The sequence below is a fragment of the Rhineura floridana genome, chromosome 4, assembly GCF_030035675.1.
Source record: "Rhineura floridana isolate rRhiFlo1 chromosome 4, rRhiFlo1.hap2, whole genome shotgun sequence".
Classification (NCBI taxonomy): domain Eukaryota; kingdom Metazoa; phylum Chordata; class Lepidosauria; order Squamata; family Rhineuridae; genus Rhineura; species Rhineura floridana.
The window spans coordinates 134007341-134023473 of record NC_084483.1 but is presented as its reverse complement, the minus strand read 5'-3'; the positions used below and the strand labels follow the sequence as shown (position 1 = coordinate 134023473).

The 16133-nt window shown below is 41.5% G+C and overlaps 1 protein-coding gene across 1 annotated transcript in view; it reads right to left on the bottom strand.

Annotated features, from left to right (window-relative positions):
• Window positions 1-16133, bottom strand: part of DISC1 (DISC1 scaffold protein) — a 289457-nt gene that overhangs the window by 219481 nt on the left and 53843 nt on the right. The window contains 1 exon segment of the mRNA XM_061624495.1: window positions 5861-6008. Coding sequence (XP_061480479.1) covers window positions 5861-6008 — 148 coding nt within the window.

Sequence of the window (16133 nt, the reverse complement as noted above, 5' to 3'; positions counted from 1 at the left end):
AAATTATTGATATTCCTCCCTCCAATTTTCACACCACCTTCATCTTGGTCCAATCCCGCTTTCCATATGATGTGTTCTGCGTATAGATTAAATAAATAGGGTGATAAAATACACTCACCTCACACCCTTTCTGATGGGGAACCCATCAGTTTCTCCATATTCTGGACTTACAGTAGCCTCTTGACCAGAGTACAGTAGGGCCCCACTTTTTGGCACCCCACTTTTCGGCGTTCTGCTAATACAGTACCAGCGGGGCGATCAGCTGTAGCGCGGAGCTCCAGCCGCCGGGCTCCAGCTGACAACACTTGAGCCCTGAAGCTCCCCATGCTTCAGCTGATTGCGTGCTCCAGCTGATCAGCTGGTACTCTCCCCTTTCTAAATCCAACTTGGATATCTGGCATTTCTTGCTCCATATATGGTAAGAGCCTTTGTTGTAGAATTTTGAGCATTACTTTACTTGCATGGGATATTAAGGCAATAGTTCCATAATTACTGCATTCCCTGGGATCCCCTTTCTTTGGAATTGGGATGTATATTGAACACTTCCAGTCTGTGGGCTATTGTTTAGTTTTCCATATTTCTTGACAAATTTTGTCAAAATTTGGCCAGATTCAGTCTCAGTAGCTTGTAGCAACTCTATTAGTATGCCATCTGTTCCTGGTGATTTGTTTCTTCCAAGTATTTTAAGAGTAGCTTTCACCTCACATTCTAAAATTTCTGGTTCTTCATCATACGGTTCCTCCATGAATCAATTTGTCATCCTTGCATCTTTATTTTATAGAGTTCTTCAGTGTATTGCTTCCATCTTCCTCTTCTTTCATCTCGGTCAGTTAGTGTGTTCCCCTGTTGATTAGTCAACATCCCTACTCCTGGTTTAAATTTCCCTTTAATTTTTCTAACTTTTGGAATAGGGCTCTTGTTCTTACCTTTTTGTTATTCTCTTCTATTTCTATACAATAACTATTGTAATAGTTCTCTTTGTCCTTACATACTAGTTGCTGTATTGTTGCATTTAGGGTTCTGACTGTGTTTCTTTCTCCTTTTGCTTTTGCTTTCCTTCTCTCTTTAACCATTTTAAGAGTTTCTTCAGTCATCCATTTCTCTCTTTTTAACAAGAGGTATTGTCTTTTTGCATTCTTCCCTGATCATGTCTCTGACTTCACTCCATAGTTCTTCTGGTTCTCTGTCAACTAAGTTTAAAGCCTCAAACCTGTTCCTTATTTGATCTTTATATGCTTCTGGGATGTTATTTAAATTGTATTTTGGCATTATGATTGCTTTGTTGGTCTTCTTTAGCTTTACTCTGATTTTCGATACGACCAGTTCATGATCTGTATAGCAGTCTGCTCCTGGCCTTGTTTTCGCACAAAGTATGGAACTTCTCCATCTTCTGCTACCAATTATATAATCAATTTGATTCCTATATTGACCATTTGGTGATGTCCACGTGTACAGTCATCTTTTTGGTTGCTCAAAAAATGTGTTTGCAAGAAACAAATTATTGGCTTCACAGAATTCAGTAAGTCTTTCTCCTGCTTCATTTCTGTCTCCTAAGCCCCATTTCCCCACAAGTCCTAGTTCTTCTCTGTTCCCTACTTTTGTATTCCAGTCCCCCATGATTATCAGCACATCTTGTTTTGGTGTGTGATCAATTTCTTCCTGTACTTCTGCATAAAATCTCTCCAATTCCTCTTCTGCATTTGCCGTTGGAGCATAGACTTGGATGATGGTTATGTTAATAGGTTTCCCATTTAATCTCAATGATATCACTCACTCAGACCTTGCGTTGTAGCTGCTAATTGCTTTTGCTACATCTCACTATTAAAGCAAACCCATTTGTTCTTAATTGGATGAAATGGATTATTTGGATCCATACCAATCGGGTTTCAGGACTGGTCACGGAACTGAAACAGCCTTGGTCGCTCTGGTAGATGATTTGAGGAGGGCATTAGATAGGGGAGAATCCACCTTTCTTGTCCTCCTCGATCTCTCAGCGGCTTTTGATACTGTCGACCACAGTATCCTTCTGCTTCGCCTGGAGGGATTGGGAATTGGAGGCACTGGGAATTGGAGGCACTGTATTACAGTGGTTCCATTCCTTTCTCTCCGACAGGTACCAACAGGTAGCGTTGGGGGAGGAGGTATCAGACCCTTGGCCTCTCAATTGTGGTGTGCCACAGGGCTCTATCCTCTCTCCCATGCTATTTAACATCTATATGAAGCCGCTGGGGGCAATCATCAGGAGATTTGGGCTGCAGTGTCATCAATATGCGGATGACACTCAGCTCTATCTCTCGTTTAAATCTTCACCAGAGTTGGCTGTGGAGACCTTGTCCAAGTGCCTGGAATCCGTGAGTGGATGGATGGGAAGGAACAAGCTGAAGTTGAACCCTGATAAGACCGAGGTACTACTTGTGGGGGACAAGAGAAGGTTGGGCGACATTGACCTGAAGTTCAACGGGGTGAGTCTACCCCTAAAGGACCAGGTCCGCAGCCTTGGGGTTGTGCTTGATTCCAGGCTGTCCATGGAGGCTCAGATTTCGGCAGTGAGCCGGGCAGCCTGGTACCAACTACACCTCATACGAAGGCTGCAACCCTACCTTCCTGTTCACCAGCTCCCACTAGTGGTACACGCCCTGGTCACCTCTCGTTTGGACTACTGTAATGCGCTCTACGTGGGGTTACCCTTGAAAACGGTCCGGAAATTACAACTGATACAAAATGCGGCGGCTCGACTACTTACGAATAGTCGCCGCCGAGATCACATCACACCAGTGTTGTTCGACCTACACTGGCTACCAGTTGTTTTCCGAGCCCAATTCAAGGTGTTGGTATTGACCTTTAAATCCCTACACGGTTTCGGCCCAGTTTATCTCACGGAGCGCCTTCAACGCCACCAATTATGCCGCCCGACAAGATCGGCCACACAGGGCCTTCTCTCAATCCCGCCAACAAAAAAGCCACATTGGCGGGTACTAGAGAGAGGGCATTCTCAGTGGCGGCCCCCACTCTTTGGAACTCCCTCCCACAAGATCTCCGGCACGCCTCTTCCCTAAATGTGTTTCGGAAAGCCTTAAAGACCTGGCTCTTTCAGCAGGCCTTCGGGGTATCCGGGGAGGTTTAATTGTTATAACTGTAATGCCTCCTGCCCAGTTTTAATATTGTTGCTGCAGATGTATTGTTTTTATATTGTATTATTATATTTTATCAATTGTATTCTAACAAATTTGTAAGTCGCCTAGAGTGGCCATCGGCCAGATAGGCGACGAAGAAATTAAATTTATTATTATTATTATTAATTTCTCATTTCCTGCATAAAATATTTTGTAGTTGCCTGATTAACAATGTCCCATTCCTGTCCATTTTAATTCACTCACACCAAGTATTATAATGTTGATACGTTCCATTTCTTGCTTGACAATGTCTAACTTTCCCTGGTTCATGCTTCTCACATTCTATGTTTCTATTGTGTGTGTCGTACAACTCCAGACTCTCCTTTCGCATCTGTGCGCATCAACCTCTGGGCTTCCTTTCAGCTTTGACCCAGCTGCGTCATCAGTCACAGCCCTACTCATACTTGTCTGTTGTTCTTCCCTAGTAGCTCGGTGAGTGCCTTCTGACCTGGGGGTCTCATCTTCCAGCACTATCTCGTGTTGCATTTTGGATACTCTGTTCATAGAGTTTTTGTGGTAAGGCTTGGGTCTTTCCAATTTGTCCTGGTATTACCCCATCAAACCACTGGCCACAGCACTACAAAATAATAACAATATTAAAGGAATTCAAAGGCATAATATATCGCACAAGGTAAACTTATTTGCTGATGTTATTGCCCTTATGGTCTCTGAACTGGAAATGTCAGTACCAGTGGCCCTCAGGACGATTGAGGCTTATGGAGCAGTTGCAGGTCTGGAAATAAATAAATCCAAATCGGAAATTTTATGCATCAACACCACTGAAAATTTACAGCAATATTTGAAGGAACTAACAGGATTTAAACTATGTCTTACTCATTTTAAATACCTAGGAGTACAAGACCCAAAACACTGGTCCCAAATATGGAAGCTTAACTTTCTCCCATTGGTAAAGAAAATTAAACAGGATTTAAAACCCTGGTCCTTAATAAACTTATCACGGTTTGGACGGCTGGTAGCCATCAAAATGCCAGTGTAACCAAAATTCCTATTTCTATTTCAGGTGCTACCTACCCAAATATCCCATCAGTTGTTAAGTGGGGGGCAGAAATTTTGCCTGACCTTTGTGCATTTAGATAAAAACCCCAGAGACAAAAGGTATTATACAAGAGTGCACACCAGGGAGGCTTGGGTCTTCCCAATTTGTCCTGGCATTATGAAGCTGCTCATCTTCAAAATATCATGCAAATGCTACACGACCCAGAGGAATGAATATGGCTACATATAGGACACGCAAAAGAGGACCTTCATAAACTCTCAACACTGCCCCTCCTCCTCAGACACAAAAAAGAAATAACAGGAAACATTAAGACCCTTTTTTGACAGATTTAGAGTATGGGTGCAATAGAAAAAACACCTGGCACCAGATATCTCCATTAATATCATTTTGGCTTCAGCCCTTATTTTACAATAATGATAGCTCTCAGAGGTTCATAAAATGGAAAGAAGCAGGCCTTTATTGCTTGAGATCCTTTTATGAAGATCAAAAACCTTTATCTGGTATTCAATTGTCCACTAAATTAGGGCAGGGAAATAGAGACTGGTTCAGGATACATCAAATCTCACATTTTATACCTGCAAAATTACACACACACACACACCACTCCTCTCAGAAGGAGTAATTTTACCCCCTTTGAGCACATGGTCTGAAGCATACCCCTAGGCTCAAAAGGAATACTCTCCATAATATATAAATTGATATGCAACTTTCACACACAGGTAACTTACAAACCCTAAAACGACTCTGGGAAAGCAATATGGGAATTGTAATAGAAGAAGCTGATTGGTAGAACAAGTGGGCAAAAAAGCCATTACTGTCAATATCTGCAAAAGTGAGGGAAAACACATTCAAGGTACCCCATAGATAGTACTTAACCCCCCTGCATTGCCATAGAATAAATCCCCATACATCACCACTATGCTGGAGAGGATGTGCACAAATAGGTACATGGTATCATCTGTGGTGGTCATGTAACACAATTCAAAAATTTTGGATTGATGTATTTAAAGAAATAACATTGATTACTCCTCAAGAGGTCACCTGCACACTACAGCTGGGATTACTAACACTTGTTTTAAATGATCAAAGTAAACTGTTACACAAAGAACTAATGACCTTCCTACTAGTAGCTGCGACACAAGCAATCCCCCAATATTAGAAATGGTTGGATGCTTTAAGTTTGAACATACGGAGACAAAAGGTCTGGACATTGGCTCTGATGGAACTTTGCAACTCAATATTCGTTTCTCTTAAAAGACAAGAAGAATTCATTTCCTGGTTACTGTTTCAAAGTTTAGTCATATGCTTACTGAAGTCACTCTTATGAAAGCCACATGGAATTTGATTAGTTTGGAAACATGTGTTGAGATCAAGGCTTCCTAGAGTGCAATGCCTGACCTGCTAAGAGAGCATGAGAATATAACATGGGAAATCAAGTAGGAGTATTTTTGTAAAAATTGTGCAAGCCAGCGAACAGTGATATATGCTTTTAAGTCCACCTTGGATACTTTGGCAGAAAAGCAGTTGGTATATAAATGCAATAAATAAATGCATAAAGTCCTACTGGTTTCAAATATGTGCTGGGTTTTATCCCATGTTCACAAATTCTAGCATACTTTTTCAGGAAGATTAAAACACTATCTGTAGCAACAGGATCCATCAAACTTACCTAGCAACATCCCCACACAATGCCACTTGAACCTGCGCTTTGAATCTGTCCAAAAAGTTGCTAATTGAAGGGTGCCGTGAAGGAAGCTGAAATTTTAGTGAACTTTTCTCTTTTTCCAGCTCTTCAAGTTTTCTTCTAAATTTATCAGCTGGGAAAACAAGGAGGGAACACATTATTGTCAAATGACTCAGGGCTATATTTTGTTTGAAAGAAAGTCTGGTGTAGTGATAAACAAAGGGGCATATTGCAGGAAGAAACCTTTGCTTTCATAGAATATTTTAATTGATAGCAACATTATTAAAAATGCCAGCAAAGAGCATGAAAGCTGTTCTGGTTGCCAAGCTGCTTTATCCTGCAAATACATGCACATACTTACATATATAAATTGGCAGCTTTCCTTCCAAATTCTAACATAGGTTGTTGAAAATGGTAACACTAACTATGAAACTTGAAGGATTTGTGCTATACCAGAAAGTCTTTACTTCACCGACATCAACTGCTTAGGGTCAAATTAGACATGACATTAACCACATGATTGGCCTTCACATGCTTGTTTTTACCTTCACTAAATAGCAGCTGGGGGAGGGGCACTTAAGATAAAGGCTGAAGCATAGGGACAATGGGGCTTTAACCCTTTGCCCAGTCCACAGTCCCAATCTGAATCAGGGGCCCACACTACTGCTATTTGCGCCAAGGAGGACAGTTTCCATCATCTACCCAGAACATAACATGCAGGACAGGCTCCAGAGCAATGTCAGGTATTTGCCAAGGCCACAAGTCTAGTAAAAGGCTCACAGGCCAAATAACACAGTTCTTCTTTCTTTGCACCCACAACAAGGTCAGAAGCAATATAACCAAACTCTCAGTCTGCATGCTCTGTCTATTCTGGGTTAAGGGTTGCCTTGCCAAAGGGTCACCAAAACCTTGAAGCCAGCATTGGTAACATGGGCCCCTAGTTCCATTAGAACCCAGATGTCAGGGCCTGCGTAATATCACTTATTTTTGTAGTTTTGGTGTAGTAGCCAAAACTCTCTAGCCTAACAACCTATGGTTATTAATGCTGTAGTAACAACTCTAATGTGAAGATTAAAGACTTTAGTAGTCTATGTAGCTGATCTGAACCATTCCACCAGCTTGTCTTCTACATGCACATAGTGTTATATTCCATGTGATCTGTTCTCAGCCCTGACCCTCCTTTAACTATGTCATCTCATTCTGGGTAAGTTAACTCTAAATTCCCTCTTTGAATACTTACCTCTTAAGAACTTGTCTCTTAGGTTGAATTAACACTGATGAAACTTTCAGAACTTGGAGAAAAGACATACTTTTTTAAAAAATGAAATGCATCTTTGAAGGCCTGCAAATTTGATTGGTGCAACAGTGGGGAAAGGCAGAATTAACTCTTTAGTCAAAGGCCATTTCCCCAATCAAATTCTTGTTTTGCTCTGCTCTGATCGAGTTCCTTGATGAAAGCAAGGTGGGATATAAATTGTGGCTACATTTCATTTTTGTTTATTAAGTTCATGTATGTCCTACATCTCAGCTAGCTTAGTCCAGAGAAAGCCAATGAAGTGGTGTGAAAGCTGCTTCTGCAACATGATTCCCTTCCTCCTTCATCCATGTGAAAGTGTTTGCCAATTTATTGGAGATAAACCACAGTGCAACATATAGTGCAATCACACACCCCTCTTGTAGCAAAGCAGGGGATACAACAGCAAAATAACAATTTAAAGCAAGGGAGAGAAATCTCTGGCCCAGAGGCCAAATGTAGCCCTCTATGCCTCTTTATATGGCTCTTAGTCTTCTTCCCAGGCCAAATCCCTCACCAGCCCTGCTTTGCACACTGGGCATTTTTGCCAGACTAGAGTATGTCCTTGAATGCTGATAATGCCTTCTGCTTGTCTGGATGGAGGACAGAAAGCGGTGCATGAGTGGGTACAGTAACTAGCCTACAGTAAAAAGGTAACATTTACATTTGTTGCTCAGCCCACTTTTGCCTCTGGCCATGCCCAACACTAGCATGTGGCCCTTGGAAGGTTGCTCAGAAGATAATGCAGCCCTTGGGCTGAAAAAAGTTCTCCACCCCTGGTTTGAAGGAGCACAGAGAATAGTATGAGGGCACATGAAGCCACCCACCCTGCTAAAGTTACGCAAGTCTAGGTCTGGACAGTGCCTGGATGGGAGACCACTTGGGCACCACATGTTTGCTGACTTGAGTTCCTTGATGAAAGAAAGGTGGGATAGAAATGTAAGAAAACAAAATAAAATAAAGGATGTGATATGCAACATGATCCAGTGTGATCCCTTCCTTTGTTTCATGAACTAAAAGATTTTGCAAAGTTTAAGATACAAAACCCAAACCAGGAATAGAAGCCCTTAACTCATCTACATTTACACTCAGGGCCGGCTCCAGGAATGCCAGGGCCCTTGGGCATCAGCTTGCCCTGGGCCCCAGCATGTGTGCACGTGCGTGTTCGCATTCACGCTTGCATTCATGCGTGCAGCCCACCCCACCCCCACCTACCTGTCTCCTGTCTTTTACTATTGCCATTAACCAAGATGGCAGCCACGGTTTCCCTAAGGGGATGAAGCCTCCGCCGCCATCTTTGTTGATGGCACGCATGCGTGCTACGCGAGCGCATCTCTGCCATCAACTAAGATGGTGGCAGGGGCTTCAGTACCTTAGGGAAAACGTGGCTGTCATCTTCTTTAAGGGCAACGGTAAAAGAGAGCAGACAAGTAAGTGGGGAGACGTGGGGGGACATGGGGGCCCGCAGATCACGGAAGGGGAGAGGAGGGGCAGCTGAGGAGCCCCCTGTAGCTCCAGGGGCCATCGGGCCAGTGCCCAACCTGGCCGCCCTTTAGAACCAGCCCTGACCACACTCAGGGAGGGGGGAAGGGTGATGAAGCAGCACCTGTGAACTACTGCAAATAGTTCCACAACAGGCATTTTTCTATTTCATCCTTTTTGAAAGAACACTATTCAAAAGTGTTTACAGGCAAACATGCATTTATTTATTTAAACATTTTATTCTGCCCTATTAGCATCACTTTCACAAAGGCAAGTAATCAAAGAATAATTAATAACATTTGGCACCACTATAATCTACACTATTCAAATATTCATCCCTCTTGGGTAACATGGGAGAGCTTTGCCTAAGCACATTAGAAGGTGTGGGGGGTTTCAAACCAGGGTGTCCAGCATCCAGAACCTCTTGTGCTACCAGTTTTAACTGGTAACTTAAGATTATTATTTAAGACATTTACATCCCACCTTTTCATCTATATGGATCCATAAGGTGGCTTACAGTCTGTAAGGCTGCAAATCATATGCACATAGTGACACTGAACATAATGGAGTTTACTTCTGAGTAAACCTGCATAGGATTGTACCGCTAGTCTGGAGCCTTCTACCCACTTACCTGGGAATAAGTCCCAGTGAGATCAGTGAGCATACTGCTGAGCCAACATATAAAGGGTTGCATAGTTAAAATCACAAAAATAAATGGCACATAACAAAAAACATGCAAAACACCAACAAGACCAATAAAATCAGCATAAAAGATCAGCAGCAATAATTAGCTTACACTTTTTATTGTATATGGACTATTTGTATCTTGCCTACTTTTTATATTTTAAGCATCTCCAACATACTTAAAATACAACAAACAATAGGTACAAGGGAGGGGCAAAGGGTTTACAAGTTCCCCCCACCTTGCTTGTCAGATGTTCCAACTGCCACTTCAAAGTCTCTGGGCCACGGCAGCTGGAACAGGCCGACATTAGTTCTTCACAGAATGGGCTTCCTCTCACAGCCCTAAAATCCTATTGAAAGAGTACTTTTAATATTGGTGTTTAATAGCCATTAGGGATGAAGCAACCCAGGTTTTCACAATTTCATTATTGAAAAGGCCATGTCTTGCATAACCACCCATCTTGCCCCAATGGTAATGCGAGGAAACAAAATAAGACCCTGAAAATGACTTATTTATTACATTTATATCCCATCTTTCTTCCAAGGATCTCAAGGCAATGTTAGGTTGGGCCAGTTACTATCTTTCAGCCTAAGGTCATCCTGTGAGCTTCATGGTTGAGCTAGGATTTGAACCTGGGTCTCTTTAGTCCTGGTCCAACACACTAACCATCACACAGCACTGTTTCGTAAGAGAAAATTCTACCCTGGTCCCTGACTATTTAGCATCTTGAACTGAGCCCAAAAACCAACTGGGAGCCTGTAAATTTACCAGAGAAAGTAATTTGCTGAAAGTAGCCTTCCCTGTTTAACATCCCAAGTGGAAGAAGGCTCTGTCAAACACATTATTGGAAACAATTACTGGGTCCAATTGAAAATGAAATAGACTGCCTTCAAATCGATCCCAACTTATGGAGACCCCAAGAATAGGGTTTTCATGGTCAGCGGTATTCAGATATGGTTTTACCATTGCCTTCCTCTGAGTCAGTGACTGGCCCAAGGTCACCCAGTGAGCTTCATGGCTGTGTGAGGATTCAAACCCTGGTCTCCCAGGTCATAGTCCAACACTCTAACCACTACACTGGCTCTCAATTAGAGAGAGAGAAATATCCAGCAGTGATAGATCTAGTAGTTATTTCTGTGCCATCAATCCCTCGGTAATGACTGGTTCATAGAGTGCTTGCCATGCTATTGCTACAGGGTTCACATTTCTACACATATATACTTCCAAACAATATGCTTCTGTCAGGTTAGCATTCCATCAAATCTGTCAATTGCATCATGTTTTTGTGCTACAGGACAAGATAACACATTGTCTAAAGGTCAAATGGAAAAATGTTCCTTTCATTTCATCATCATCCTCAGCTGGTAAAGGTCATTCCACCCAATAGTTGCTGCTACAGAAAACGAAAGTCTGAGAAAACTATCCAATACCTACAGTACTGTCTCATCCAAATATTTGTTCAGAATCAAGCCAACGTGCACATTTCTTTTTTTCACATAATGAATTACAGAGACTAAATCTGCATATAATATGCAATATTTCAACAAGCACATTTTATAGGATGTCAAAGGTTTCCTAATCTCAGACATACACACAGAAGCGTACTGAAGGACAACAGAAGCCAATTCAGTCACTCACTTATACGTGGCAATGCACACACAGTTCTGTGTATATACTCAGTGCTGCGGGTGCACAGGGGGAGGGGGAGGTCACCATAATGGCAATCCCTGCATATACACAAGGATCTGTTTGTGAGAATGTATGGATGTGTTAACAACCACAGTCATTAACAAAATATTTTTGTGTTTTAAGATTTGTTCTTAACATGAACTGTAAAAAAGCCTCACAGAGGTTTAGTTTCCGAAGTTTCTTTTTGTCCTCTAGTAGTTGGTGCCTTGAAAGGGACTTTTTCAAATTATAACTACATTTTTGTTTGCATGAAAATCATAACCTTGTTTCTGAAATCAAATTAAGTTGCCACGAGTGGGGGAAAGGGTTATGTGAAATTCAGGACATGTCCCAGTTACACTAAATCTAAACATTGTTATTTGATGATGTGTTGGCAATAATAATGCTGGCCTGCCTTATAGGGCTGTTGTGAGGATTTTAGATATAATGACCTGGTAACGGAAAAGTATTGTGTCCCGTTATAGTGCCTTGGCCATGCACGCTGTTCCTCATCTTTCCTTCTCCCCCTCCTTCATGCACAAGAGCCGTAAGCTTAAAGCTTCCTTTTGCAGTTGAAAACAAACCACAGTTTCTCATTTTGTCCAAAGATGGGGAAGTGGTTTGTCCGAATCACAGTTAGTTCAAATGAAGTAGGATCAAACTGTAGTTTCACATCTTATTTTGTTAATTAAGTAAGACAAACCACAGTTGCCTACTTTCTGATGCACATCAAAAAGAAGCTTTACATTTCCTCCTTTTGTAGGGGATGGGGAACCTGCAAACCTATGGTTCACTGTAGTGCACTGTTTTAAAGGGAAACCATGGTTTCCCATTATGTTTCAATAGAGCCAATGGATGTGAAGCACTTTCAGCACTTGAAAAAGAACTGCACAGTACTAAGGGCTCATTCACACTGGAGTCGAACTCCATTTTAAAGACGAAGATTTTCCATCCATCACAATGGGAGTTTAAAGATCACACTTCCTACCTTCCAATTGCTGTTTTCTGTTCATACTGAAGGGAAAAAGTCCATCATGCAGCTTCCTAATGACCACACTCTCTTAAAGTTAAACTATCACGTCCTCTGGTTACCTTGGCAACTGAGCATGCTCAGTTTGTTCCAGAGTAAGTTTCATAAAAAAGAAAAAATCCTCAAATTTGATTATTTGTATTTTCAGAATCCAGCAGAAATACAAATATTTGTTTGAAAAATGTTATGCTTTTTTGTATAAGTTAGGGGGGAAAGAAAAAAAGCACCGTTTGCAGCAGGCTTGCAGAACGGGAACCAGCAGGAAATGACATAACAAAGGGAGGAGCAGGGAGTGGGCATGGACGCACAAAAGCATCAGAGCTAAGCATCTACAAGCCCCTAGAGATACGAAGCACAGATGGTTTTTCCTTCCCTTTTCAGATTAAACTTGGATTTATTTGCTGCGGATTAAAAGCTGAAAGCACCGGGATGCCTTCCTTTTGCCTCCTACGTCATGTGATTGCTGCAAATTAAATGGGCATGCAAGTAGAACCCATCTCACATTAAATCGCCATGTGAACCGGCCCTAAGTCTGCAATCTTACGCACAAGGAGTTGGAATTCAATGCTGCTGAACAGAAGGACTTAAATCGGAGCCAATTTAACTAATGCACTGAACACAAGAGAATTCCAAGTATGAGTTGTATTTTCTTCTTAAAACAATACCAAATTAAGTGGTTCCCAAGTCTGTTTTGCTTGAAAAGCACATTTTTTGTTTCTACATGAAGATGCCCAAATAAAACAGTATGGACAGACTATGACCAAAATACATGACTTGTGTCATAGCTGATTTCAGCAGCAAGAACTGGAAAGAGCTAGAGAAACCTTACATTTAAATGTTACAGTGCCTTCCTTAAATTGCATATAATGTATGCCACATAGCTGCCAACACAAAAAGGTTCATTAAAAATTATGAGAATGCCTAAAATTAAGATATTTCGTAGAACTCATCTTTTGGTTATTAAGACTGTAATCAGTATCTATACAGGGTACTCACTTATCTGGGAGTAAGCCATACTGAACATAATGGGGCTTATTTTTGAGTAGGCATAGTTAGGATCGCACTGTAAGTCATTACAGTGCTAAGGATTTGAACAGACTGGTTCATATTTCCAGATCTCTCAAAAGTGTTTGATAAACTACAGTTTACTACTCCATACCCAATACCTCTTTACATGGGCCTTTATTGGGAAAACTAGAGCCTTCTATCTAAAAATGAATGATATGAGATAAACAATTTTCAGTCAAACTCTGTCTTACTAAACATTTATTATTGCCAGAGGTTTGCTCTTCTGATGTCTATTTGTCATTGATGGTGATGGTGATGGACTGCCTTCAAGTCGATTCCAACTTATGGCAACCCTACGAATAGGGTTTTCATGGTAAGCGGTATTCAGAGGGGGTTTACCATTGCCTTCCTCTGAGGCAGAGAGGCAGTGACTGGCCCAAGGTCATCCAGTGAGCTTCATGGCTGTGTGGGGATTCGAACCCTGGTCTCCCAGGTCGTAGTCCAACACCTTAACCACTACACTACACTGGCTCTCTAGGTCCATTTAATTAAGTGTTCAAAGATTCTCATTCATAGCATTACCAAGGTGCTATCAAACTGGAAATTGCTATTTTCCATCCTCACTGAGTCTTGTGGACTGGTTTGCTTGATTAGGCGGCAGAATATCATGCATGCAGATCCAGCATTTGCAACGCTGAAACCTTTTCTCTTTCTTCCTTCAATTTAGCAAGGCAGTACAGGGAATGGAATTTTCATGAGAAACTCAGATTTTTAGGCTCTCGTATGATTGCATTTGCAAAATTTCCCCAGAGACTGAGCAGCAGGAGGGGAGCCACTTATAAACAACAGTACTGCCTCTACAGCAAATCACCATTCCTTATTCTGGCTACATAATCAAAATTTACTTAAGAACATAATTAAATAAAATACCTTTTCAAACAGAGAAAGTTTCCCTTGGGGTAACATTTTCAAATTTAGATACTCCAAGGTGGCTACTATCATACCTAATTAGACATTTCACTTTTAACATTTTAATGTTGTCGAGCATAAAAGATTTTCAGTGAATTCAAAGACAGTTCAGGTCCCTTGCATCTACTAACATTCGAAAATGTAAATACTGATATAGGCACATTTCACACTTTTTAAAAAGAATATCTATAATTTTGTGGAGGGAAACACAAACGGCAGTTTTGCACAATTGTGTACATCTCATTCACTTCAGTGGGGTTTGAGCAATCAATGTTCATGGTCAGTCATTTGTTCTATTTATCTCTGTATTATTATAAAAGAGTTTAAACAAGATTAATGCAAGAACCACAAGTTTTTCCATCTCATGAGTTCCATTTATTTATTTATTTTTATTTGTTTCATTTTTAAACCGCCCATAGCGAATAGCTCTCTGGGCGGTGTACAAAAAGATTAAAATACAAAATATCGTGATAAAATCAACCAAACAATAATAAACACAACAAGGAACAACAGAAATATAAAAATTAAACACATTAAAATGCCTGGGAGCATAGCCAGGTCTTAACCTGGTGCCGAAAAGATAGAAGCGTAGGCGCCAGGCGTATTTCTTCAGGGAGGCTATTCCACAATTCGGGGGCCACTACAGAAAAGGCCCTAAATCAAGTAACTGTCCTCCGGGCTTCCTGATGTGTTGGTACCCGGAGGAGGGCCTTAGCTGCTGAGCGAAGTGACCGGGTAGGTTCATAGTGGGAGAGGCGTTCCACAAGATATTGCGGTCCCATGCCGTGTAAGGCTTTATAGGTCATAACCAACACCTTGAATCTGGCTCGGAAACAGATAGGTAGCCAGTGCAAATGGGCCAGAACAGGTGTTATATGTGCTGACCGGCTGGTCCTCGTCAGCAGTCTGGCTGCTGCATTTTGCACTAGCTGAAGTTTCCGAACTGTCTTCAAGGGCAGCCCTACGTAGAGCACATTACAGTAATCCAGCCTAGAAGTTACCAGAGCATGAACAACTGAGGCGACGTCATCCCTGTCAAGATAGGGGCGTAGTTGGGCTACCAACCGAAGATGGTAGAACGCATTCCTTGCCACCAAGGCCACTTGCGCCTCAAGAGACAGGGAAGGATCGAAAAGCACCCCGAGACTACGAACCTGTTCCTTCAAGGGGAGTGTAACCCCATCTAGAACAGGGTAAACATTTCATGAGAAGACAGGACTAAGGAAACTGTGACCATCCAGATGTTGCTGGACTACATTTCCTATCATCCCTGACCATTGGCCATGCTGGCTGTGGCTATTGGGAGTTGGAGTCCAATAATAACTGCAGGTTCACAAGCTGCTGACCTCTATACTAGGATTTGTGTATGTATGTAAAGGTAGAAACATACTCACTGTTCTGCTAGTTCTAGTGCGTCTCCATCTCTCTGTTCTGAAAACAGGGACACACAACGCTAGTCAAACCCTGCCCCTTTTTCAGTAAAACCTGGTGACAGCAGCTTGAGTGCTTTTTTTTTTAATTCAGCTTCAAAGAGATTTTCAACTGATTGGCAGATCAACCAGTGCCCCCTCCAGGTGTGGTTAATGGAAATGCTGCATTCTGTTTACAACCTAAGTATTTACATGAAGACAAGAGCTATGCATCCTAGTTTTACAATGACAGGAGGTGCCTATTCCAAATCAAATGACAGGTCATTCTAGTTTAGTAACTTCCCTAAAGCAGTAGTAAGTACTAAATGCCCATCATTTCAGAAGAAAAGAATATCAAACAATATCAACTATTAAACTAAGATGTTTGAGTAATATTTTACATGGTGCTAGTGATGAGAATTCTATTCTAAACCCCTTTAGGCAGTGAGCTGATATCCTAACCTATAAGCTATAAACATCAAAAGTCATAAATCCGGTCAAAGAACCCAAGCAGTCTACAAGAGTGGAACAACATATGCAAGCCACTTCCTACAGCAATGTGGTCCAAAACATAACTAAAATAATAAATCATCTTTAGAGATTGCTGTTATCTGGTATCATTCCCAAGAATACAGCATTATAGTCAGTACAGTCCTTTCCTAAAAGCCAACAGAGTCTTTTTCTCAAGCTTGGGTCCTGCAATCTTGTCTATA